The 26,441-nt window shown below is 37.6% G+C and overlaps 1 protein-coding gene across 9 annotated transcripts in view; it reads left to right on the top strand.

The window, feature by feature from the left end:
• Nucleotides 1–26,441, top strand: part of CARMIL1 (capping protein regulator and myosin 1 linker 1) — a 354,404-nt gene that overhangs the window by 171,979 nt on the left and 155,984 nt on the right. For all 9 annotated transcript variants that reach the window (XM_054493464.2, XM_054493465.2, XM_054493468.2 and 6 more), the window contains 6 exons: nt 1,657–1,754; nt 2,098–2,168; nt 2,397–2,470; nt 17,099–17,174; nt 22,399–22,487; nt 23,656–23,750. In XM_054493464.2, coding sequence (XP_054349439.1) covers nt 1,657–1,754; nt 2,098–2,168; nt 2,397–2,470; nt 17,099–17,174; nt 22,399–22,487; nt 23,656–23,750 — 503 coding nt within the window. The remainder of the gene's footprint in view (nt 1–1,656; nt 1,755–2,097; nt 2,169–2,396; nt 2,471–17,098; nt 17,175–22,398; nt 22,488–23,655; nt 23,751–26,441) is intronic.

A 26,441-nucleotide genomic window follows, 5' to 3' on the forward strand; every position in this document is an offset into this window, starting at 1 on the left:
AAAATGAGAGCAAATACCTACACAGGCAGATATTTGTTCACAGTGCCCATCTAATCATCACGTACTCGTCTGTTTACAGTCTGCCATGGCTCTTCATTGCCCTGAGAATAAAATCAAAATCCTTTTATTTGACCTGTGAGGCGCACCATGACCTGGGATTTTGTCTTGCTCCCCAGATTCTTCTGTTACTCCTCTCCTTATCACGCATCATTTGCCAACTATTTTGAACTAGATTGAATTTCTGGTAAGCATGGGCTTTCTCATCTTTGGGGGTGTGCTGTTCCTTTATCTGAAACACTTCCTGGCCCCTAGCTCACACCTCCTCTCTCCATGCTTCACCTGATTGTCTCTTTTTGCCCTCCTGTGGGTCTTAGCAGAGATATATTTTATACCAAAGAGCATTTTGAACTCCCTACGTTCCATCCCTTCTCCTCACCAGGGAATAAGCTAAGTGCCCCTTCTTTGCCCTCGCTTTCACCCTGAACTTTCCTTGTGTTAGTTCTCTTCCACTAGTGCCTGGTTATTCATCTGTTTCTCACAGTAGACTGCTAGCTTTGTGAGGGCAGGGGCAGCATCTGTGTTTAATCATGGTTGTATGCCTGGTACCTGGTTTTGCGTCTTGGCACTCTGTAGATCTTTCATAAAAATTTTTTGAGTGAATTAATGAATTCATAAACTATTCATTAAATGATTACTCTGTGATAACTAATGACAGTATCAGTTAACATATATTGACATTACCACACACCAGGGATTCTTTTTTTTTTGTTTGTTTTTGGAGAGTCTCCCTCTGTCACCTAGGTTGGAGTGCAGTGGTGCAATCTAACTGCAGCCTCTACCTCCCATGCTCAAGCAATCCTCCCACCTCAGCCTCCTGAGTGGCTGGGACTACAGGCGCATACTACCACACCTGGCTAATTTTTGTATAGATGGTGTTTCATCACATTGCCCAGGCTGGCCTTGAATTCCTGGGCTCAAGTAATCGCCTGCCTTGGCCTCCCAAAGTGCTGGGATTACAGGCTCAGCCCTGGGGGGGTTATTCTAATAACTTGGTAGGTACTATTATCATTTTTTCTCACAATAACCCTATGGGATAGCATCTCAGAAACTGACAAATTCAGAAATGTGTCAGTTCCTGAATAAGGAAACTTTGGGATGGTTGGCTGTACTTTTAACCACTACTCTGTCTTGTCTCTGCATGTGTGGGCAAGAACTTTGTTAGGTTCTGAGGAGGAGGATGGGGGGTTGGGAGGAGCTGCATATGTTCTCTGTCCCAGAAGAATCATGGCCCAGGGGAAGAGATAGCAAAAGGAACAACTATTCCAGTATGACTTGATCAGTTTCTTGATGGACATCTGTGCAAGGCACTATAGAAGGACAGAAGAGATTTTTACTTTAATTAATTGAAAATTAGTAATTTATATTTGGTATACACGTAATCTAATAATTCATTAAGTGGAACACACTTTTCAAACTATTCTAACAAAATCTAACATTATAAAACTATAACATGGAGACTGCATTGCTAAATACCTTTCATCTATAAAGGAAGTGACACTCATCTTTGTTTACAAAAAAGGAATGTGACAAAATTTATTTCTATGTGCAGTCAAAAAGTGTGGTTTGTGAAATGTGCTGTTGTTGTTGATCTTACAGGAGAATCATGAAAAAAGTCTCCATGGAGCCATCTGAGCGCCTGGCTAGTCTCCAGGCACTGTGGGACAGCCAGACCGTGGCTGAGCAGGGCCCCTGTGGTGAGCATGCATTTTAAAACTGAAATGTGAATAGCTGGATGGATATCCCCCTGCCAGGAAGTTAAGTCTATTCCTAGTGTGCTACTGTAAAGGTGCAATTAGTTTCAAGGTGTAATTAGCAGCGCACAGACTTTAGATTGGTGGACAAAAGTCCTATATTTAAGCTGTATTGCATCCTGCTATGTACTTACTATAGAACAGGGAGGAGAATCTTTGCTTTTTTCCCCCCTAAAAAGGAAAAGGATAATCAGCATTGTCAATATCGGCCATATTTAAGCTTTAAAATTTTAATTTAAAAATCATTTTGCCAAAGACCTGTCAGTGTTTTTGTTATATGTTTCAGGTGGATTTTCTCAGATGTATGCCTGTGTTTGTGACTGGCTTGGATTTTCATACAGGGAAGAAGTACAATGGGTAAGAATGTCTGTGTCCATGTGCATGAGCACACACCCTCCTGGAAAATATTCTAATATTTGGCTGGCTTATTTTTCTTTTTTTCCCTTCATTTATTTTTCACTTAAAATCTTCATTTCTCAGATTACATAAAAACCTGCCATTGTCATTGTCTAATTCTCACTGTCTCTCTTGCTTTCCTGGTCATCTGCATGGACTGATGATATGACTGAATTATATTTCAAATAGGATGTGGATACAATTTATCTTACCCAAGACACCAGGGAATTGAATTTACAAGATTTTAGTCATCTTGACCACAGGTAAGCTGCTTCCTTCCTTCCTTCCTCCTTTCCTCCCTTCCTTCCTCCTTTCCTCCCTTCCTTCCTCCTTTCCTCCCTTCCTTCCTCCCTCCGCTCCCCTCCTCTCCCTTCCGTTCCCTTCTCTTTTCTCTTTTCTTTTCTTCTCTTCTCTCTCTTTTCTCTCTTCTCTTCTCTTCTCTCTTTTCTTTCCTGCAGTTCTCTGTTGGCACTTAGGGCTGTACATTATCTCCAAAGAATTGTTTTATAAGAGGAATCAGGACAATCTAAGAATCTAGATTTTTGCCTTTCAAGTTATAGTTTCAAATATGTTTATCACTGTGGATGACTCGTGGAGGTCCACAGTGCATGTGTGTATCCAAAATCCAGAGTTCGTAGTTAGAAAATGTGCTGAATTTTACCATTAAAACAGTACAATTCTTAGGTTCTTATATCAGCCTACAGAAGTCTGTCTATTCTACCCTGTCTATAAAATGTAGTATTATTTTACCTAATTGCTATTTAGAACATTTTTTCAAGGATGAACTTTAATACCGAAATTCTAAGATATGACTTTTAGTTCAGAGTTATGAATTCGGCATTGGTAGGGTGTGTATGTGTATGTTGGTGAAAATCAGTTTGCCAGTATCTGCCATGTGATAGTGATAATAAAGTCATGAAACCTGTTACAAGTTATTTGAGAAACTTTTAGATTTAAGATCTTGACTTGAATATATTTAGGGCTATGGCTTGTGAGATTCAGGCCTCAGAGAAAAGCTTCATTTGCTCCCCATGTCTCTTAGCACAGCAGACCTGGCAAATTTATTTTACTCTCTAACAGTCGAGCCCGGCCCTATTCCAGAATGTCTGGTAATTTATCTTGGCCTATCCCAATCTCTTCAATCCTGGATGTGCTGCTGCTTATTATAGGTAGGCAGGGGTCAGCCCTACTTAATAAACTCCAACCCAATAAATCTTTTCTCTCTGAGTGGAATTGAGAGAGAAATCTGGGATTCCAGCTATATCATTTGTGCCATTTGGACAACTGAAGTGTCACAGAGGATTGTTGTTGCCCATATGTCATTTCATCACCAGCATCTTGCCCCCCAAAATACCGTTTTGAATTATTTTTCCACCTACCTGGCAGGAAATCCAGAATTGTAGTGTGGTCCCTGAAGAGCTCTAGCCAACTGAATCGGCCAGGGAAAAAGTATACTAGCTGGATATACCTCCTCTTTGCACAGCCTGGGACTATGGAAGATGGTGAAGCAGGCTCAGCTGTGTCTGTAGTTGTGGCTGATGGGCCTCAAGCCTCCAATTCTCAGGCAATTTTTTTTTTTCCTTCTTAGAGCAGTTCTCCTTCTTCCTATAAGTGAGGCAGCTTTATACTTTCAAATTTAGACAGATGTTTCCTGTGTAGCTCAGAAAAAAGTGAACTGAGAAAGAAAAAGGGAAAATATTTTACTTTGTAAGTATTTTCTAATAAAACAAGAAAATTGAATGGGAATAAGATAGAAGTTCACAGTCCTCCAGTGTTTGGTCTCAGCGTTTTTGATCCCAGCATTTTTGGTCCCTTTACAATCTTAAAAATGATTGATCTTTGGTTTTTGTGGGTCAAAACATTGGTATTTACAATATTATAAATTAAAACTAAAATTTCAAATATTTATTAATTAAAAAAATGACACTAATAAACCAAACCATTAGGTACTAACATAGGTACTGTTTTTATGAAAAAGTAAATATGTTTTCCAAAACAAAAATTAGTCAGCAAGAAGAGTGGCATTGGCTTATCTTTTTGCAGATCTTTTTAATGTTTGACTTAATAGAAGACAAAGTGGATGCTCATATCTACTTCTGCATTCATAAAATTGTGATACGTTGTTTTGACTGAAGTATGAAAAGAAAATCCAGCCTTAAAGATGTGTAGTTAGAGAAGGGAGTATTTTCAATAGCCTTTTCACATAATTGTGGCTATTCTTCCTTGGTACTTCACCAAAACTCAACAAGTGGTGGTTTCTTAAAGACAAGTTGCAATGTAGAATCAGAACCATATCAATGAACTTTTTTGTATTTTGTTACATTAAAGTCTGTTTGGTCTATCTTATTCTTTGACTGGGTCTTATCCATACATAGTTTTGTAGCATTGTGCATTGGTAACTTAGAAAATATTTGTTCATTGAGTTATACATAGCTTTCAAGTATCTTCCTCTTGTATAATAGCAAAATAAAAAAGAAAGACATTTCATAACTATCATCGCTGATATTATAAAAGTTTTTTTAAGTACTTTAGAGCTGATGAGCTCATAGTAGCAGACAAAAGTTTTCCAAAATTTGAATTTTTGCTTGAAAGATACGATTTTACTATTGGAAGAAAAAACCATATTATCAGGTGAAGTGATATCTTGAAGTGACCAGATTACTTCTTACATTTTAGAGGGAGTGTCTACCAAATCCCAAATCTAAATAACTATACGTTGTCATTTTTTTGTGATGGTCCACTGAAAAAAAGGAGCTGGTTCTGCTGAAAAATGCAACTATCACACAAACACTTTACATTGAGACAGTGATCACTTTGATATATAGAGGAAAGAGGAAGATACTTCTCATTTTGAACATACTTCTCATTTTGTTACACAGGATATTAAAATGTTTGTACTCAAGAGCTAAAATGTAATAAAATGAGTAATGTTTACTGCTTCACTGAGGACATTCTAAAATGAAATTGATGTTTGTTTAAAAAACTAGGAGCTTGTGTCAGTGAAGACTCCCGCCTTGCCTTGTGCTCAGGTGCTAGCAGTTTTCCCCACCATTGCTTTTGCACCTTCCATGCAAAGGTCAACACGGTGAAAGGATAAGTTTGTTTTAGTGTTGTTATGAAAACGATTTTGAACCTGTGAACCTCCTGAATGACTCTCAGGGTCCCCAAGGGTCCATCCCTGGAGAACATCTGGCCTACGGGAGTGAAGACACTGTAGGGCAGCTTGAGGCGTTTTTTTGGACTTATTTTATTATGCCATAATGATTTTTATACCATTGATAGGTATGTATAGGGTCAGTGCTAAACTTTTCAGCTAATCCACCATGTTTAATTTGGTCTCATCCACCAACTAACTCACCACATTTAATTAATCTGTCGGCAAAGGGAAACTATATTTAAATAAGCCACTAAATACAGTTACCTGAACTATGTAGCATGAGAAATTTGTCAAACCTTTTAGAAAAATTACTTACTAATTCCTTAGTTGGAGAATTTTCATTTCATCAGTAAAGACTGCATTAGTGGAGTAGACCCAAATCATCTACTTTTCTTGCTTAATTAAGGGGCTGGAAGGACATTTGTCATTATTGAGACTCTAGTGGAGGATTTGGAAAACTTTTTTTTTGTCAAGGACCAGATAGTAAATATTTTAGACTTTATGAGCCAGACAGTTGCTGTTGCAATTATACAATTCCACTGTGGTAGCTTGAAAGCAGACCTAGACAATATATGAATGAGTATTGCTATGTTCCAATAAAACTGTATTTGCATAAATAGGTGTCATGGGCTATAGTTTGCTGATACCTGCTCTAGAGCAGCCACTTCTAATGTGGAATGTATGTACCTAGAGAAAAATCCAAGATGGGCTACAAAAAACTAGTGGAACTTTATATTATTGACTTATTTTAATATTTCTCCTTGTTTTATAATATGTGTATAAATATTACTATGGTAGTCTTTGGGATGCAATAACTAAATATTAAAAAATAGATGGTACTCAAAAAATTTTTTTACTGTTTTTTACTAGTCTTACTATTAAAATTAGAGCCAGGTTATATATATGAAGAGACTGTTCTCAGTCCTTTTGGATGGGCTTTGATATTATTTTGCTAATTGAATTACAACAAATTTTATTGGCTGATTATTTCGATGTAGTAGAAGCTTCAACATGCTAATTCATGAAGGTATCAGTCTGCACTTAAATGGTAGAGTTGTAGGATTCATTGTGGCATAAGTTGATGTGATGTGTGTTGGTTATTCTTTTACCTCTACTGGTATTTTTCTCATTGAGGTGTGAGTTATGGAGAGGAGGAATTAGAAAATTTGGAGGTGTCAGAAAAGACATCAAATGGGCTATGTGTTGAGCTGGAGTTTGTTAGCAAATATGGGGAGTCATTCTCATATGTATACATGAATTTTCCCACTGTGGCAGTTGGTTCCTATGTTCCCTATTTGAACATATTTGAACATATGTCCCCTATTTGAACATATGTCCCCTATTTGAACATAATTCAGATACAAGCAAGCAACCTTGTTTACCATTTATATTTATTAAAATTAGATTCTGCATGCATTTGTATGTCGAGATCTGTGAACTTCATATTACAGCTAGACTTCCTTCTAGAAAGCTGTACTTGTTTCAGAGTCAATAAGAAAGCTCTCCTGACTGGCCATCATCCAAAGCTTTATTTTTTCATTCCACTTCTTCTCGCCATTATATTTAGTCTTCATACTTAGAAACATCCATTTGTAGCAGTCCTTGAAACCATCAGTGCTTCTGGAATGGAAATTCAGTGAGGGCTAGGCTGTGTCTGTCTTGCTTATGCTCTGTGATGTGATACTCTACAGTCAAACCATAGTCCCAGAATAAAGGATTTTTAAGGGATGGTGAGTGATCTGCTCTAGTGGAGCAAATCAGAATCCTGCGAGGTAGGATTATTTCTAGAAAGCCTGTCAGATTACTCAAATATTGTCTACCACCCTGCTCCGGTCGGCAGTTATAGCTTTAATGACATTCTTAACCCCATTTTGCTTGAAGCCATGGCTAAATTCTATCTGGATTCTTATACAGTTCCATTTGTTTCTTTTAGTTTACTCATCCAGGTCATTATTTTTTTCTGCCTATAAGTTTGTAACTACCATTTTCCCAGGACCAGTTCAGATTCAAAGCCGGGGATTTTAGTCATGGGAGAGGCACTGATGTTAATGTCACAGGTCTGAGAGGATGAAACATGGCTTTGGCAGCTTGCTCATCTGAAGCACAGAGATGGAGGATGCAATATTCTGTCTGTGTGGGACCCCATCACCACACGTGAGACATGGTGTTAGAAGGTCCAGGTGTGGTGACAGGGCAGTGCCTTGGTCATTGTTCTGTCACCAAGAGCCCCTACTACTGTCCTCACCCCTCTGATTTGCCTAGGATCTGCTCTTCTTCAGACATAGGCCCAGTGTTAGGACACTGTGCCCCTTATGTCATGTGACCTATAGCCACAGGAACCGAAGGATGGAGAGGCATGTGCATCGTCCTGTCCTGGGGCTGCTTTTCAGTTATCCAGCCTGCTATTCTCTTTTCATTGCGGACTTGGCTTCCTATTTCTATATATCTTGCTACTGCACTAAAACCTGTAAGATCTGTCTAGGCGCTTCATGGTAATTTGTAAGCAATTTGAATGTTGTGATAATGTTTTCTTATTTATTTACTATGGTTCTATCAGAACTGAATCTAGGAGCAGTCCCTCTGTTGTTGCTGAATAAGCATTCAGGAGTAAGGATAACAGTGATCATGCTAGATCTAGCCAGTTAGTCTCTGGAGAACAGTAATTAGGAAGTACTTGGAAAAATGCCCACTCCAGTTGTTATTTATAAAATGTCCAGTTGGCATTTTATTTAAGTATATTCTTTCAATTTCTTCTGTTTTAGGTTATCAGTAGGCCAAAAAAAGGCATAGATTGAAAATTTGTTGTAAATTTCTCATGGGATTTCTCGAAGGTCTGTGAGCTGACATGTTAAAAAATTTAATTACACTGTAATTTGGAGTGGTAGGGAATTATGAAGGTAGAGGTACTTACTGGTGCCAAGAAGAAGAAAATATATAGCTTTAACTACATCGATTTCTCTTGTTCCTGAAAGATTTTTAAGAGGAGCTAATCTCATCAATTCTTTGAAGACTCAATGACATGCATCATTGAGCTTCAACTTGGCTCACAAGAGTCCAGGCAGCAGATTCATGCTTTTTTGTGTTGTCATATTTCTTACTGATCAGGGTGACATTCTTGAGTGTGATACTATCAGGAAAGAGTTCTGAGTGTGGATTATGTTTGGCAAGGTTGTCCTAAGGACACTGCTGTCATTTTTTCCTGATCAAAGCTCCATTTTTTTTTTTTTTTTAAATTCCTGGTCTCATTTATAAAAGCATTGCTGTTTGGAGTGTGGAATCAGGTGTGAACAGCATTGGCTTCTGTTTCCATTCCTGAATTTCTTGAAATAGTTCTGTAGAACAATGGTCCTCAACCTGGGTAACATGAACTCTGTGGGGTGAACAAGATGATGATATGTTGGGGATGTGACATTAATAGTAGAACTTGATTTTTGTCTATTTTTTTCTCATTCATTTTATTTATGCATGTGTGTATGTTTTATACTGAGCTTAATATGTTAGTGCTGCAGTACATGTATATGATTTATAGATTAACACATTTTTTAGAGGGGAGGATATGCAAAATTCTTTGCTTTTGGGGATGAATGATCAAAAAAATATAGAGACCACTCATTTAGGCCTCTGGGAATGTCCTCATCTGGGAACTGTTTTAGGTATTTACATCCTTCCCAGAGTTGGTGAGTGGTTCTGCTAATAATTTAATAATATACAAGACATGTCTCTATAGACATGTTAGGATAGCAGGAAGGAATAGCTAATTTGTGACATTCTTAACTTTTTAAAGCTCTCCAACTCCCATATTCAAAATAGATGGAATGGAGAAAAGTCTCAATTATTCCCAGAAAGGCTATCAAATGAATATGTCAGGAAATGATAGTGCTAGGCTCTGAGTTTTACCAGCCTTTCCATGAGAGTGCATAATCCATTGTGTGCATGCATGGAGCATGAAGAGTGGCACGGCTGTGCATTCTTGCATTAAAACACCTCCTTTGAGCCTTTAAAGGTTTATAAGATTTGTGAGAGGGAAATCTTCACTCCTGTGGTAGGTGGATATACTAAGAATAATCATGATGTTGTTCATTGAATTACTGCTCTCTCTATTTGTGCTTTTCTCACATTGCAGGTTGTGGGGCTTGCTAGATGTCCTTCACATCCATCAGTTATTTTTGTTCTTTAACACTTTCCTGGTGTATTTAACACTGTCTATTTAAAAGTCACAGTGTTTTTAAAATTTCAGAGAGATGGCAGGCAGGGGAAAGGGGGTCAGGAGGGAAATTTGTACTAATAATAATAACTAGGAAAATTAAATCCTTATAAAGTCATACAGATCAGAAAGATGGGATCAGAACTAGGTAATCTAGGTTTAATAGGTTATCTAGCATGTAGAATAGTGAAGAATTTGGCAAGAGATCTAGACTCTCAATCCCTTGCCAACTTCTTTGTTTTTGCATTTTAACTTTTTATTATAAAATAGCCACCACATATTAGCAGTTTGTTTTTGATGTTCAGAAAAAAAGAGGGCTGTACAATTGTCACTTCAGAATACATCTTAATACTCCACTAAAAATACAAAAAATTAGCTGGGTGTGGTGGCACGTGCCTGTAGTCCCAGCTACTTGGGAGGCTGAGGCAGGAGAATTGCTTCTTGAATCGGGTGGCAGAGGTCGCAGTGAACCGAGATCCACCACTGCACTCCAGCCTGGGTGACAGAGCGAGACTCTGTCTCAAAAAAAAGAAAAAAGCTTTAAAATCAGAAACCAAATGATTGGTTAGTTGTGATGGAAGGGGTTTTCAATCCTTTGATCTGAAAACCTGTGGATATACCATCCTAGGTTCCTCTGTAGAGTATGAAGATTCTTTTGATGGTATGGAAGGCAAGTTAGTCATTAGTGAGATGACAGCACAGTGGTTAAGACACGGGATCGTGAGTCACACTGGCTGGGTTTGAATCCTGGCTCTGCCTCAACTAGCCTTGTAACCTTGCATATTTCAAACTTCCCTCTGCCTTTGGAATGTTCATCTGAAAATGGGGTTAATAATTATACGTCTCTTCTGGGGTAATTATGAAGACTATATGGATAAATATATTTAAAGCACTTTGTGTTAGTACATAAAAATGTTATAAATGCTTGCTATTTTCATATGCTTAAAGGTCTTCCTTTTTTTAAATGAACAATTATCTAACGTGACAAGTTTTCTTAATTGAAAAGAAAAATAAAGTTAGAAAATCCTTATGTTACAGAAAATTTTGGATTTCCTGTGACTAGTTCATGGATTTTTTTCTGTGATGCTCTTATTTTATCAGTTTTATGATGGCTTTTTCTTCTGAAAAGATGTAAGAGAAAAACTTGATTCTTTAGAGTTGTAAGGGAAGGTTTCGATTATTCTGAAGTGTCAACTGACATAGAAATAAGGATCCCAACTTTTTCTTTCTTTCTTTTTTTTTTTTTTTTTTTTTTTTTTAAAGACAGGGTCTTGTTGTATTACCCAGCCTTGACCTCCTGGGCTTAGCTGATCCTCCCACTTCATTCTCAGTAGCTGGGACTACAGGCATGTACCACCATGCCTGGCTAATTTTTATATTTTTAATGTTTTACATTTTATTTATGATTTATTTGTAAAGACGGGATTTCACCATGTTGCCCAGCTGGTCATGAACTCCTGGGCAAAAGCTATCCCCCTGCCTCAGCTTCCCAAGGTGCTGGGATTACAGGTGTGAGTCACCATACCTGACCTGGATCCCAACATTTTTTATACTCCCCAACCAGTGATTAGACTAATAACAAAACCAAAAAAACTCTATGTGTAGTAAATTTACATCAGGAAAAATGTTAGTGAATATTAACTGTCTCATCTCTCTTCAGTGTTGTGTAAGAAATGATTGTGCCACGTGGCTCTAAAAGATGTTAATACTGGATCCTTCTCCTCAAGGTTTGTAGTCTTAAGATGTTTTTGCTACCATTTTAAGGAAATGGTAGAAGTAATGTTTGGAAATGTATAGGAGAATGCAATGTTGCCATATTGCCAGGACTCATGAGAGGGTTCTCTCAACTGTTACAACTCCTTTTAAGGCTGACTTGACTTTTCAGATCAAAGGTTACATCATAATTAGGAGTTTCTTAGAATGTCAAAGCAAAACACAGTGGGGGATGTACAATAAATGTCATGGACTGGTGATGGTAAAAAGCTGTTACCACTTCCAACTAAGAGAAATCAGTTAATATGACAATGGCTGATGTTTGGAAACCTTTCTCCTTATGTCAATTAATTGCATGAGCACTTAGTGAAAACACGAGGAAGGATCTGTCCTGCCATAAACTCCACCAGGGAAAATCAGGTAGTCCTTTGCAGTGAGTTGGTATCAGCACAGCAGTAGGGAGGCCCATGCAAATGTCAAATTAAATATTTATTCATGATCTGTTTATGTGCTCACTTATTACTGTGTCCTAAGAAAGCCATCCAGGAAAATGAACTCTCAGAAATGAGATTAGTTACGTACTGTCTTGTGTATTTTGTATTTTCTATTAAAATGAGACCTCATCAGAGTCTTGATTATTACTGGTTCCATAATTTTTTTATTATATCCAAACTTGTTTGTCCCATGCAGGCCTCAGTCTCCCTGATCCTTGGTCTTCATGTTTGTTCTGGCTGTCATGGTGGCTTGATGCCCAGAAAGTAATGAATTCTAGAGGTCCTGAATGTCACTCTACACTAGACCTTGCCTCTTACATAAAGCATTTGCTGAAGTACTTCCTAAGCACTTGGTCTTACACTGTAAGCTCCTCATTCTCAGCATATTGCAGCCAGGCTGAGAGGTATTAAGGGTCTAAGAAATTGAGGTTTTACATGTTGGTATGTGTAGTTATAATTTATTAACTTCTGTTTCTATTTCATATTCTAATGTATGAACATTCCATAATTTATCCATTCTACTGAATGTTGGTCGGACATTTTGGCTAGTGTATTGTCTGTTATCTGTAATGCTGCTAAGGCCATCCTTGTACTTGTCTCCTTAGAGAAAAGTATGCAGATATGTACCAGGATGGAAATCATTGTAAGTTTAACCACTATGTCCACCATTTAACACAAGAAATAGGCTACTGCCTCTCCTTAAAAGACTTACGTATATCAGTTTTCAATCACCGTTCCCTCCTTCTCCGCCTGCCCTACCCGGTTATAATAATGATCCCAGTAATCTTTGTGTTCCTTTATAGTTTTATCACAAAAGTATGCCTATTTTGATTGGCATTGCATTACATCTATCTATAAATCAATTTGGAAAAAATTACTATCTTGCATTGGCGCTTGTTCTAGCCTCTGAACCCACCTTCTGCCTTAGACTCCTCCCATCTCTCTGATACATCATGTCTACATTGTAGAGACTGTTACCTTGCCTCTGATACCTCCCACTGATATTGCAGAAATTAACTTTCTGAAACATTTCTGTTCGAAAGTTTTCTACGACTACCTTGCATGCATGAAGTCATGCCTCCTAAGTGTAGCTTTCAAGCCTCATTTGTAGGTGCTAAGTGTTCTGGTTATCTGTTGCTATGTAACAAAGCCCCTCAAACTTAATGGCCACAACAAGAACAGTCAGGAGTCACAATGAAGAGTTCCTCATTCATGTGTTTGGTGCTTGATGCTGGCTGGCTGCTGGAAGGCAGCACTGGGTTCCATGGGTGAGCTTGCCATGAGAGAGAGCTGGGTAGAAACTGTATTATTACCTCTTCTAATCTAGCCTTGACAGTCCTGTAGTTTGAAGGACATCTGTGTTGTTTTTAGTTTCTGGTAATTATGAACATAGCTCTTAAAAATAAATAATCATTTACATTTTTATGTGAACATAAATTTTGATTTTTCTTGGGTAATTTCCTACAAATGGGATTGCTGGATCAGATGTCAAGTATCTGTTAAACCTAATAAGATGCTGTCAAACTGTTTTCCCCATTGAGTGTATCATTTTGCATCCTCATTGGCTCCATTTGAGAGTTCCAGTTGCTCTGGGTCCTTATTAGCAATTGGTATTGTCAGGTTTTTTTTTAAATTTATTTTTTCTCTTTTTTAAACCGTGCATCTCTTTTTGGTTTTTCCCTAATGCATTTTTCTAATGCTAATAATTGTGAGCATCCTTTCATGTGCTTATTTGCTATACATATATCTTATTTAGTGAAGTGTCTGTTTAGATCTTTTGCTCATTTAAAAAATTGTGTGATTGTTTTTTATTTTTGATAGTTCTTTATGCATTTTGGATACAATTCCTTTTTCAGAAATGGGATTTGTAAATATTTTCTGTCAGCATGTGGCTTATCTTTTTCTTCTCAACATCTTTTGTAGAGCAAAAGTTTTTAATTTTGAATCAAGTCCGGTTTATCGATTTTTTTATTTTTGTATTTTGCTTTTCAGAGATCTAAAAACTCTTAGACTAAGCCGTACTTTACTCTGTTGCCTATTTCTTCTGCTTATAATATGTGTCTCATCCCACTCCCTCATCTCTGAGGGCTCAGTAACATCTTCTTTCTCAACTTGGTTGTCTTGATTAGCACCCCTTTTATATGCACACATAGTATTTTGTATTCCCCCTACCTCACTAGGGCTTGTTTCACTGTGTTATAGCTGCTTTTCCTTCCTGAGTCTCCTGCTAGGCTGTGCCAGGCTATCAGTGTTACAGGGCAGGGACCATTTTCTATGTTCATTTTTGCATCAGGCCCAGTGATTCATGCATGATGGCCGGCATTTGTTGAACATAAGAATGAATGGAATTGCTGGATATGCTCAGGTTCCCCATGCCATTGTACATGCTATTCCTAATTTCTTAAAATATTCTTTCTCCCTGGCTGGTTGGTTTCCTTCTGATCTTTTAAGCTGGTGAGCCATTCCCCATTTACTTCAGGCTGAATTACTTGCTGTCCTGCTGTGTTCTTAGGACTTTTTGTTTGTTTGTTTTTTAACATTTTCCCTATTCAGCACGTCTCTTGTCTCTCCTTGTATTACAGATAGTTGAGTAGGGGTTTTTCTTTACCAGTGGAGTGCGATCGAGGAATAAGAGCTACACTTCTTTTTCATCTCTTAGCTCTCAGAGCCTAATAACCCTGCGTACTGCTAAGGACTAAATAAATATCTGCTGAATATGATATGTGATTGTCTCCTTCTAATTGTTTTTTAACATAAGAAGCCTAGGCGTTAACACAATTTAGAGAAACATGGTAGGCAAACCATGCCAATATGCTTAGTCTCCATCCTCCTCATGAATAACTTTTTCTAGAGCAAAATTTTGTTTATATCATCCATAGAAGATTTGATTTTGTAAAATAGATTGTGAATATGAATCATAGAACAATTTAAAAACATCATAATTTTGTTAGAAGAAATTGATATCACCTTTAATGCTAACAAGGTATCCTTATGACATTTAGCTATATTTCTTTCTTTTTTTAAGAAAAGTCTATATTTGTTAGCATTTATATCTTTTTTATATGTAGATTTTATTAATCCCAATTATATATTATATCACACAGATGTACACTTTAGAATGCTGTATCCCTTAAAAATTTAATATTGAACCATAAGCATTTTTGGTGTTGAGTATTGTCGTATGTAAAGATGATGCTATTTTACTCACTGCATTCATGATTCCGTAAAGTGATGTGCCCTTCAGTTCCTGAAAATGACTTCATCTATGACAAAAGCCAGTTATACTTCAAATCAGATCATGTGACAGAACAGAATACACAAAAAATGGTTCCGAAGTGTGGTCACTCCTTGACATTAAATCCACAAAAAGATGAGATGAGACTGCTTTGCCGTCGTTCTGAATGTTGAAATATACAAGAGAACTCTCAGCGTGGGCTTTGGGGACTGTAATAAGATGGAATTCACCCTTAGAGAAGCTACAACCTGTAATTAGGCAATAGGAAGAGATACAGGAACTTGTTCTGAGCACAGAGCATGTGGTCAATGGAGGGGGACGAAGAGATTGAAGACTATAAAATAACTATTGAAAGAGTTGTTCTCCTTTTTAATCTAAAACTTAAAAAAAATTTTAAACTTAGGCAAAGTTAGTAAAGAGGCTTGTCAGTAGAAAACCTGGCATGTGGAAACACATGACTGAGCCTGCCTATTTGTCTGGATTTTTTTTTCTACTACCTGAGGGCACTCATCTCATCTTTTTAAAGCATGTCTGTTGAAACTGCACACATGTGGTGCTTCAGAGCCAGGGTTCTGACTGTAGTTCTGTCCCTTTGGCCTAGTTTCACTTTATTTTCTGAACATCTGTTCCTTCGTCTGTAAGATGTAAACAACAGTAACTCCTGGGGTTGTTTTGAGATTTAAATGAACTGGTCTATGTAGAGTGCCAAGCACAGGGCTGGGCCACCCAGAGCTATGAGATAATATTGATTCTCAGACCTCTTTCCACCTTCTGCCTTTCTTTTCTATTTCAGTAAAAATCTGAGTATCTGCTACTTGTCCTGCACTGAGTATAAAACTGATATGACGTCACTAAAGCTAAAAAACTGAAGTAGGCAAAGGCTTGGTTTTCAAAGAACTGAATAATTGGGGGTGGTAGGGGACTGATGCTTAAAGCAACAAACTATAATATAAGATAGAATAAATAAATGCGAAAAAGGGCGGTGGGGTTTGATCAGGAGAGGACTTAAGGAGGTGAGGATGTGTGATAGTGGCATTTAAGGACACATAGATTTTCATAACTGAACAGAGCAGTAAAAGATTATTCTGAATGTGAAACTGCACATCATGTTAGATGAGTAACAAGTTGTCAGCTTTTTATCTTGAGCATGGGATGAGTTGTGGGAGCTTAGGCTGCAGAATTGGAATGGAGGCAGAAGTGTCATGCAGATAGCTTCACTACATGGTCAAAGAGCTGATACGAAGCCTAAGACAAAAATGCACCTGGGCTATCTTATGGATGTAATCACTACTAAGAATTAAAAAAAAAAAAAGACCAAATGGTTGCAAAATGCTTGCTAAGCATTGGGAATCCATCCAGTGCCACTTACTGTCAGGGTAGGCAGTACTTGCTTGCAATATGAACTCCTCTGACTAGAGAATACTATATGAGATAATTGATGGTTAAAGAATTTATGAAGGAGGCCAGGCACTGTGGCTTATGCCTGTAATCTCAGCACTTTGGGTGGGGGCCAAGGTGGATGAGTTTCTTTGAGCCCAGAGTTTGAGACTAGCCTGGGGAACATGGGGAAACCCCATCCATACAAAAATTAGCGAGGCATGGTGGCACGTGCCTGTAGTCCCAGCTACTTGGGAGGCTGAGGTGGGAGAATCACCTGAGTTTGGGAAGTCAAGGCTGCAGTGAGCCATGATCATGTCACTGCACTCCACCTTGGGTGACAAAGTGAGACCCTGTCTCAAAAAAAAAAAAAAAAAGATTTTATGAAGGAGAGGTCTAAAGAAATAACACTTGTTATTGGTATGGACTTAGAGGTAGGATTTCTCTCAGAGCAAGGAGGTTCTTCAAGCAAATTCTGATACCAGCCTCTTTCCTTTGGAAGTAGGAAACAGAGTCCCTAGAGACAATTTACTTCAACTTTTGGGAACTTTGAAGATCAGTCTTTGAGAACTTAGTTGTTGTCTAGTGGCCAACTAGATGTTGTGAATAATAGAAATTAACAGGTGAACTTGGATGTCATGGATTAAAAATTAAGTGTCAGTGTAGCTACTGTAGGAGCACTTTCATGTACTTTGTTGTTTCTGCCTCCAGGGACCTAATACCTATCATTGCTGCTCTGGAATATAATCAGTGGTTCACAAAGCTGTCCTCTAAGGATCTAAAACTGGTAAGTAATCAAACATGCAGCAAATGTTGCTTGGATTTGCTGAATTTCAAAAACCCAATAATTGTGAAAAAAAACAATTTTTTTTACTGTACTAGTAAGCTGTATACATTTTATTTCTTGAGGAGGTATTTTCCTTTAAATGATTTGCATAACATTTAGTCAAATTTGTTATGTGAGATGCTTCCAAGTATTTCCTCATGTATTCAGCTGTTTCAGGCAATTTAAGAAGATGAACAAAAGGATACATTTAGTGTAGCCTTTAGTGTAAACTCATTCAGTTGGCAAAAACTGCTAAAGTTAAATTTGCACAGCTGCAAATAGCAGATTTTATATTCCTATCTTACACTCTGTCTCTACAAAGTTTCCCTTCCTAGGAATTTAGGAAAACATTAACAGGTAGAGTTCCCCTGGTCGAGTAATGATAGTTAATGTTGATTTTCTAGATGGGGTTTTGGGTAGATTTATATGAAAGCAAAATGAAATTAAAGTGAAATCTGTTTTCATAAGATATGAAAGAGAAAAATATTTGGTGTATTTTATTAGTGGAAATAAGATGCTGTGTTGGGGTTGCTGCCAGTTCATATCAGTCATACGGACAGAATGCTTATCCATAAATTAACTCTCTGGTGTTTGTTATGGGATAAGAAAGAATTTATGTGTTTTCCTGGAGACTCTCATGTTTAAGCCTCTAACTTGCAGAGGTCATAGAATCTGGGGGTTTAAGATTTTCGTAGTGAATACATCAGACTTGGAATGAGACATCGGATCTGTAGGACACCGAGGGTTGAGACTGGCTAGTGGGCAGGTGACTTGGTTCTCTGAATTTGCCTGGGGTAGGGGTGGCCTAAAACATTATATGTATGAAAATGGACTAAACTCATTTGGGGTCCCTTAAGAGCCAATATGGTAGAGGAAAATGCATGGACTTGGAATCAGAAACCTGGATTTCAGATTCTGATTTTTATTACAAGGCTGTGTTACCTTAGATAACTTACCTGACCTTCCAGGGACTCAGCTTCCTGCATACCTGTTATTGTGAGCTAGTTGGAATAATTTCTTATTCATCTCTATCCAGTGCTTTTGAGAGTGTGTGGCTCATAGTAACTATTTAGTAAAAATTGGTTTAATAAGTAGATGTCTAATAAGTTATCAAAGAGATTGGGAAATGAACAAATATGAGAGTATGAATTATGTGAACTATATAATTCAAACAAGAGTTGTGTCTGAGCAGTGATGATGAGTGAGGGTTGGCATGAGTTGGAGCCAGGTGAGCTCTCAGGGAGCAGACAGGTAGCCATGATGGGAGACCTAAGAATAGAAGTCCCTTGTTTGCTGCTTGCTGGGATGGGACCATTTCCAGGACTGAGCCAGCAAAGAGTACAGGTGGGAAAGGGGAGCCATTGGAATGAGAAGGAGATTAGCCCTGGAATTGTGGAAGCAGAGAGAACAATGGTTTGTTACCATGTCAGTTTTTCTGGCTCATTCAAACATTTACATAAGCTTGTGAATTTCAAAATGGGGCCTCAAGAGGGTTTCAAGAAGGTTGTGGATATCTCGCTTTTGGAGATTGTCCCAACCTGCAGTTACAGGAAGGTGTCCAGGCAATTGCTGCTGCCATTCTGTCATTATTCCTTCCAGGTATCATCTCCTTTCAGCTGCCTTAGATGTTTAGGACATAAAATATGCACCTAATCATTTCAGTCCTGGCAAAACAAAGCATGTAAGTGCTAGTATGCTTTCTTAGGTGTCCTGAGATGGAAGGAAGTAGAGTGACAGGATGTGAGGACTGCTCATGCTGCTTTTCTATTAACTGAGATTTAAACACAAAAATACAGTTTGCATATATTTTTAATATTTGGTATTTTAAAATGAAGTGATCTTTGTGGATATTACTCTACAGGTCTTCAAAAAGAATACTAAATTCTTGATGTTTTTTACCCAAAGTTAAAAAGAAATGATACTTTCCCTTTTGATTGGTACTGAAGTGGGCAGTCTCAGAGCACTGTCTAACATTGGGTTTATTCAAAGAAAAGGACAATGCGAAGAAGCACATCTTTGGATTTTGTAAACGTGAAGTGCAAGGGCAAAAATAAGTGGCTGCTTCGCAAGTTATATGAGCTCTCTGGATTAAGATTGTTCCTAGTCCAATAAAAGCCTCCTGTGCTAAGGTGCCACAAGAAAAATATGACTTTATGTTGATCTTATGAAGCAAATTAGCAATCACTATTTCTAATTTGAGTCAAGGATTTTTTTTAAAAAATGGTACCGAATATGCAATTAGGACCATGTTTTTGGCAAACATTCTTGATTCATTAAAAAAACAGTAGAATTAGGGTCTTGCTCAGCTTCTTCTGTTTTGCAACTCAGGCAAATTGGTGAGCATCTTTTTTTAGTCTTTAGGGAATGACATGGTGGGACCAGATAATGTATACGGTTTCTTTCAGTTCTAAAGTTCCATTTTTAAAAATTATTTTACTTTGCAATAGTTCATTTATTACTCTATAGTGATTCTAGTTTTTGTTGTTTACATTCCATTTTTAACTGAATGCAAGCTCCTGGAGAGCCACTGTATCCAGTTTTTAAAAAATTTCCTAAATTGATGCACGTAGTGCTGCACATGCTGTAGACATTTGGATAACACTATTGGAATTATCACATAATACTTAGTAGCTAGGTTTGAGTGTGTCTCCCTTTAAAAGTTTCACTTCCTTATATTCATCCCTGTAGAAAATGATGCTTTTAATGTACTTGGCACTCAATAAAAGTTAGTAGAATTAATTTAATCATGAATGATTTGTTACACATCTCCCCTACTGGCATTTTAAAGAAAAGTTGGAGACACTTTCATACATTTTCCTTAATAAATTTGTATTACAGTATTTGTACCCCAATGAGCTATAAATCTTCAAAGCATTATGGTAAATTACTTTTCTGCGTGCACTGCAAGGTAGCCCAGAAATGGTAATGATCCCAAGAATTATTTCTGGTTATTAGGATAGTGTCTGCAAAAACTTTATCTAAGTAATCACTTTTTATCATCACAACACAGAATAAGACCAATTCCTTTGTATGTACATTGTGAGATAAAGAATTATACTGATAAGGGTGTCACCATTTTGAATATCATCACTGTCAGCATAATGTAAATTGTAGGCATCAGGTCAATTGGAATTAATTTTTCTCTTTCCTCCTAAATCAGTGGGACACATTAGAAACCCAGCAATAGTGTAAAAGTGGCATTATAGACAGAATGGAATCAAACAGCAAATAAGAATTATGAGAGCCTTACATGCTGTGGGCCTTGGGGTGTATCCAAGTTAGATTTTCTTAAAAATACTTGGCTAGAGAACTTGTGCCACATTCAGACTGTGTTCCAATCATGGTTAATCCAGTTGGGTATTTGTGATCTGATAAGTCCAAGTACTGTAATATTTTTATGTGCTATTTTAAGAAAAGAAAGTGCTTTGATATATGCCATGGCACATAGAACATGCCTTCTTTCTCTCACTCTTTTTTTTTAAATATCATGAAGTATTTAGTACACCCTAGGTTGCAAGGAGAATTTTAAAATCACTTTGTGTGTGCGTGTGTGTGTGTGTGTATGTGTATGTGTGTGTGTGCATGTGTGAAACAGGGACTCACTCTGTGGCCCAGGCTGGGATGCAGTGGTGCGATGACAGTTCAATGCAGCCTCGACATCGTGGGCTCAAGTGATTCTCCCACCTTACCCTCCTGAGTAGCTGGGACTGCAGGTGTGCGCAGTCTGGGACCCCACCCCACTACTTTTTGTATATTTTGTAGAAATGGAATTTCACCATGTTCCCAAGGCTGGTCTTGAACTCTTGAGCTCAGGTAATCTGCCTTCCTCAGTTTCCCAAAGTCCTGGGATTACAGGCACAAGCCAAAATGACTTTTTAATGTATAAGTAATATTAAGGTCAAGAACCACTTTAAATTAGTTTTGGAATGAGGCAGGTTATAAATATAAAAACATCAATAAAGAAAAAAATGCACAATTCTACCACCAGGGCACAGCTCTTCATTTTTCACCGTCCCCTGAAAATTTTGTTATATATTACTCATTTTAATTGTTGTAATCTTGCTTAACATATAGGCATAATAGTTATATAACTACATAATGGTTTTTTTGATATTTTTTATTACATGAGACAATTTTATGTTTATTAACATGAGACATTTATTAAGCTTTTTCCTATTATTAGGTTGTTTCCCACTTTATCCTATTTGTGTTCCAGTAGGAACACTCTAATACCAGTTAGCGTTCGTCAAGTACTTATTTAGCCTTCCTGTTTAAGTTTATGACATCTTTAAACCTTAATTTTCTTATTTATGAAAATGGAATAATAATCTTTAATGGTTTTATAGTGCAATACACATAGAGGGCTTAACTCAGTGCCTGGCATATGATGAGAACTCCGCAAAGATATTTTCAACATCATTATCATAATCACTAACACTTAGTCTTCAGCTCTCCATTTTGAACGTCACTTTCTTTGGGAAGTCCTCTAAGTTTCATGAGCCTGGATTAGGTGCACCTATATGTATGCATAGCACTACCAAAATGGTCTTTTTATTATTTTATCATAATTGTATATTTTTATCTTATTTCATTCAGGCTGCTATAATAAAGTGCCATAGATTGGGTAGCTTATAAATAACAGGTTTGTTTTCCAGTTCTTGAGGCAGAGAAGTCCAAGATCAAGGCTCCAGCAGACTTGGTGTCTGGTGAGGGCATACTTTCTTGTTCACAGGTGGTGCCTTTTAGCTGTGTCTTTACTAAGTGGAAGGGGCAAGATAGCTCTCTGGGGCCTCTTTTACAAAAGCACTAATTCCTTCATGAGGGCCCCACCATCGTGACCTAGTCAGTTCCCAAAGGCACCTAATTGCTAATGCTATCACAGTGGGGATTAGGTTTTTAATTATGAATTTTGGGAGGGGGCAGGGACACAAACTCTGACCATAGCATTCTTCTTATCTGTTTCCCCTGCTGGATGGCACACTCTTGAAGGCCGGAACTTTCTCCTTTATATCATTGTATTTCCAGGATCTTCATCATGATAGTGCATAGTAGTAGATGCTCATTCAAAGTTTATTGAATGAGTGAATGTTTTACTTAATTAAAACTTTGCATTGCATAGATTTATAACAATAAAGTTTTTCTTCTTTAGAGTAATGGAATAGTCAAAGAATGTTTTCTGTTACAGTCCACTGATGTCTGTGAACAGATCTTGAGGGTGGTGAGTAGGTCCAATCGACTGGAAGAATTGGTGTTGGAAAATGCTGGACTTAGAACGTGAGTATTTTCCTGAATATATAAATATGTTGCTTTAAAACTCTGTGCCATTTGCTCTTCTAATTAATTCATAGTTTTTTTTTTTTTTTTTTAATTGGGCTGATCACATATACAGCAATGTTTTTCCTTCTGGGAAAAAAAAATCCCTGTACTTGCCATCATCATGAAGGCTAAGAATTTGGTAACATCTCTTGATACTGTGTCACTTGATATTTTTGAGAGTACATAGTATAGTTTTTAAGAGCATGGATCCTTGAGCCAGATGCCTCCTGGCCTTGTACAGGTTGTTTATGCTTTCTGTGCCTCATTCTCTTCACTCTTAAAATGGGGATAATAATAATGCCTATTTTATAGAATTAAAATTGCGAGGGTAAATGGATTAATATATTTAAAGTACTTGGCAAAGTGCCTTTTACTCTGTAGATGGTATATGTAGGTTTTATTATTATCATTAGTGGTGGCCATAGTGGTAACATATTTCATATGACTTTACTGCTTTGCTTTTATCAGTTTTAGTCATTTTTTCTCCCCTTTCAGTTTAACACTTGCGTAGTCTTTATCTAGTGGTTTAGAAGTCACTACCTAAGCCTACTGTTAAGAGCGTAAGAGTTAGAATCTAGTAGAATAAAGATTTTACTGCTAAATGAGAAGGGTTGACAGTTTCATAATCATAGCACTTAGTACGTTATTTGAAGTTAAACATAACTAAAACAGTGGTTTTAATTTTTGCCAAAATGTAGCACTAGCAATTGTAACCTTTAAACTTAATAATTAGTATAGTCAGTTTTGCATTCACAGTTGCATGGAATGAGAAATAAGATGTGGTGAATACTATAATTTTCATGAAAAGTAGGTTCAATCCAGGATTTTTTTTTTTTAAATCATGGAGGGGCCAGAAAGTCTATTAATAGCACACAACAGAGTGCCTTTAAAGGGGCAATTATATATTTTCTTTTTGCTTTTAGCCAATCAAAATGAATCATTTTCTGGCTGTGGCTTTATAAATTCTCTAATGAGGTGTTAATGGGTATTAAGAAATATATGCTATATAGACTAATATTGTAAGGGAGGTTTCTCTATTAAATTTCACTCTGTTCTAAGCTTTAAATGTTCTGTTAAAATGGTTTTACATTTTGTTATTTAATCTTATCGTTTTGTTTACACGCAGAGATTTTGCACAAAAACTGGCCAGTGCTCTAGCACATAATCCCAACTCAGGACTCCACACAATTAACCTTGCTGGCAACCCACTGGAGGATAGAGGTACTGCAGAGTTCTCATTATCATTGATGCCAGAATTGTAAGAGGATTAGAGAATTTTAATTTAGCCATGCCTGAAGAGCTGTATCAAGCTAAGTTGTTGATGGTCCTGTTGGCTTCCAGTTCTTTCCACCCTTTCATATAAATGCTTATGTTAAAATTGTATGATCTGCTTAACCTTTTTTGAAGTGAAACAAAAGGAAAGGAAGATATTATTTTTAATATATTTTATTAGTTACATAGTCCTGCATAACAAATTACCACATACTTGGCAGCTTAAAATGATACAAATTAATTATCTCATACTGTCCTTGGCTCAGGAGTCTGGGTACGGGTTAGCTGGGTTCTGTGCTCTGGGTCTCTCTCTCAAGACAAGGCAAGTTGTCAGCAGGGGTTGTGCTCTCATCTGTGACCTGGAGTCCTCCTTAAGTTCACTGGTTGTTGGTGGAATTAATTTCCTTGGAGCTATAGGCTCGAGGTCCCCAGTTTCTTGCTAGCTGTCAGTGGGCACCACTCCCAGCTCCTAGAGGCTGTGCTCCTAGAAGGGTTCTTGCCATGTGACCCCCTTATCTCACAGCACAGCAGTTTGCTTTGTGTGTGAGGCCAGCTGGAGTACATCTCTCTGATGCTTTAGTTTCTTTTGAACAGTTCACCTGACTGGACCAGGCCCACCCATGACAATTTCCCTGTTTTTCATGAACTCAAAGTCAAGTGATTAGTAACCTAATCATAGTAGGGGTGTCTCATTACTGTTGACCCTTGAACAACATAAGAGTTAGGGGCACTGACCCTAAGCAATCAAAAATCCACATGTAACTTTTGACTTCCTCAAAACTTAACTACTAATAGCACTGTTGACTGGAAGCCCTGCCAATAAAAAGGTGACTAACATGTATTTTGTATATGTATTATATATTGTATTCTTTAAGCTAAATAAAATAAAATTTTATTAAGAAAATAATAAGAAAGAGAAAATATTATTTCCTATTCATTAAGTGGAAGTAGATCATCATAAAGGTCTTTATCTTGGTCATCTTCACATTGACTAGGCTGAGGAGGAGGAGGAAGAGAAGAAGGCCTTAATCTTGCTGTGTCAGCAGTGGCAGAGGTGAAGAAAAATCCACACAGAAGTGGACCAGTGCAGTTCAAACCCATGTTGTTCAAGAGTCAACAGTATATTTACTGCTCCCCACCCCCATATTCAAGGAAATTGCACAGGGCGTATACACCAGGGCGTGAGAATCTTGGGGACTATCTTAGAATTCTCTTTACCACTATTATCTTTTAATATTTAACAAGATTTGAGTGTGAGAATAGGGAAAGGATGAAGGACTATAGTTCACGAAGAGTCAGAATGTTTTATTAAAAGTGTTTGCATGGGTAGAGAGAGGAGTCAGTAGGTTTAGAAAGGGAAACTCGAGAATTTGAATTCTTAGTAGAACATCGATGGACAAGGTTTAAGAAGGAATTCTAGTGGGACTATTTTGTTTCCATTTTCTGTTGCAAATGTTTTCCAGGTTTGTTGAATAAGGCCTTTCACCTTTCAATGTTATATTTGATGAATATTAATTTTTTTTTTTTTTTTGAGGAGTCTTGCTTTGTTGCCCAGGCTGGAGTGCAGTGGTACGATCTTGGCTCACTGCAAGCTCCGCCTCCCGAGTTCATGCCATTCTCCTGCCTCAGCCTCCCAAGTAGTTGGGACCACAGGTGCCCACCACCACACCCAGCTAATTTTTTGTATTTTATTTTATTTTTTAGTAGAGACGGGGTTTCACCATGTTAGCCAGGTTGGGCTCGAACTCCTGACCTTGTGATCTGCCCGCCTCGGCCTCCCAAAGTGCTGGGATTACAGGCGTGAGCCACCGCACCCAGCCGAGTATTAATTATTAAACTGAGCTGAATATACTGATACAGATGTTCAGTTTTTCTTTTTGTCCTTAATATGGTCATTGTTTTGTGCTGACAAAGATACCTAGGTTGTATTCAAGCAAAAATCTCCAGGGTAACTTGTCATCATCTAATGTAGTGAATCTACAGGAAGGTTGAGACTGAATTAGAAAACTAGATCTCGCAAAAAGCACCCTCATAGAATAAGCCAAAGCTGAAATTAATGGATGCATAGTACTGGAATAGGAGTTTCTCTAGGGTATACTCAATTCTTAGGAAAAACAAATGTTTCTCTATTAGATACTACAGAGAGGTGAATGTGACAAAGTAGAAATCATGGTGATCATTGTTTTATAGACAGGAGGGCTATTTTTGGTTTTGTTTTTAAGATGGGAGGGACTCAGTCATATTTATCGACAGACAAGAAAAAAATCTCTAGAGGGAGGTAGTTGTTTGAGGAAGGTTCTTAAGCAAATGAAATCCAGAGTTCAGATGGACCAGGAAGGGGACACTTCTCAGTCTTTAGAGAAATGCAAATTAAAACCACAGTGAGTTACCATTTGAAAAGCAGTAGTGTGGCAATAATCAAAATAAGTCTTGGAAAGGAGGTGAAGAAATGGAAACTCCTACATTGCTAGTGGGAGTGTAAAATGGTACAGCCACATGCAAAACAAGCTAGACAGTTTCTTAAAAAGTTAAACTCAGCCGGGCATGGTGGCTCACGCCTGTAATCCCAGCACTTTGGGAGGCCGAGGCAGGCAGATCACGAGGTCAGGAAATCGAGACCATCATGGCTAACATGGTGAA

Source organism: Pongo pygmaeus, chromosome 5 (assembly GCF_028885625.2).
Source record: "Pongo pygmaeus isolate AG05252 chromosome 5, NHGRI_mPonPyg2-v2.0_pri, whole genome shotgun sequence".
NCBI lineage: Eukaryota > Metazoa > Chordata > Mammalia > Primates > Hominidae > Pongo > Pongo pygmaeus.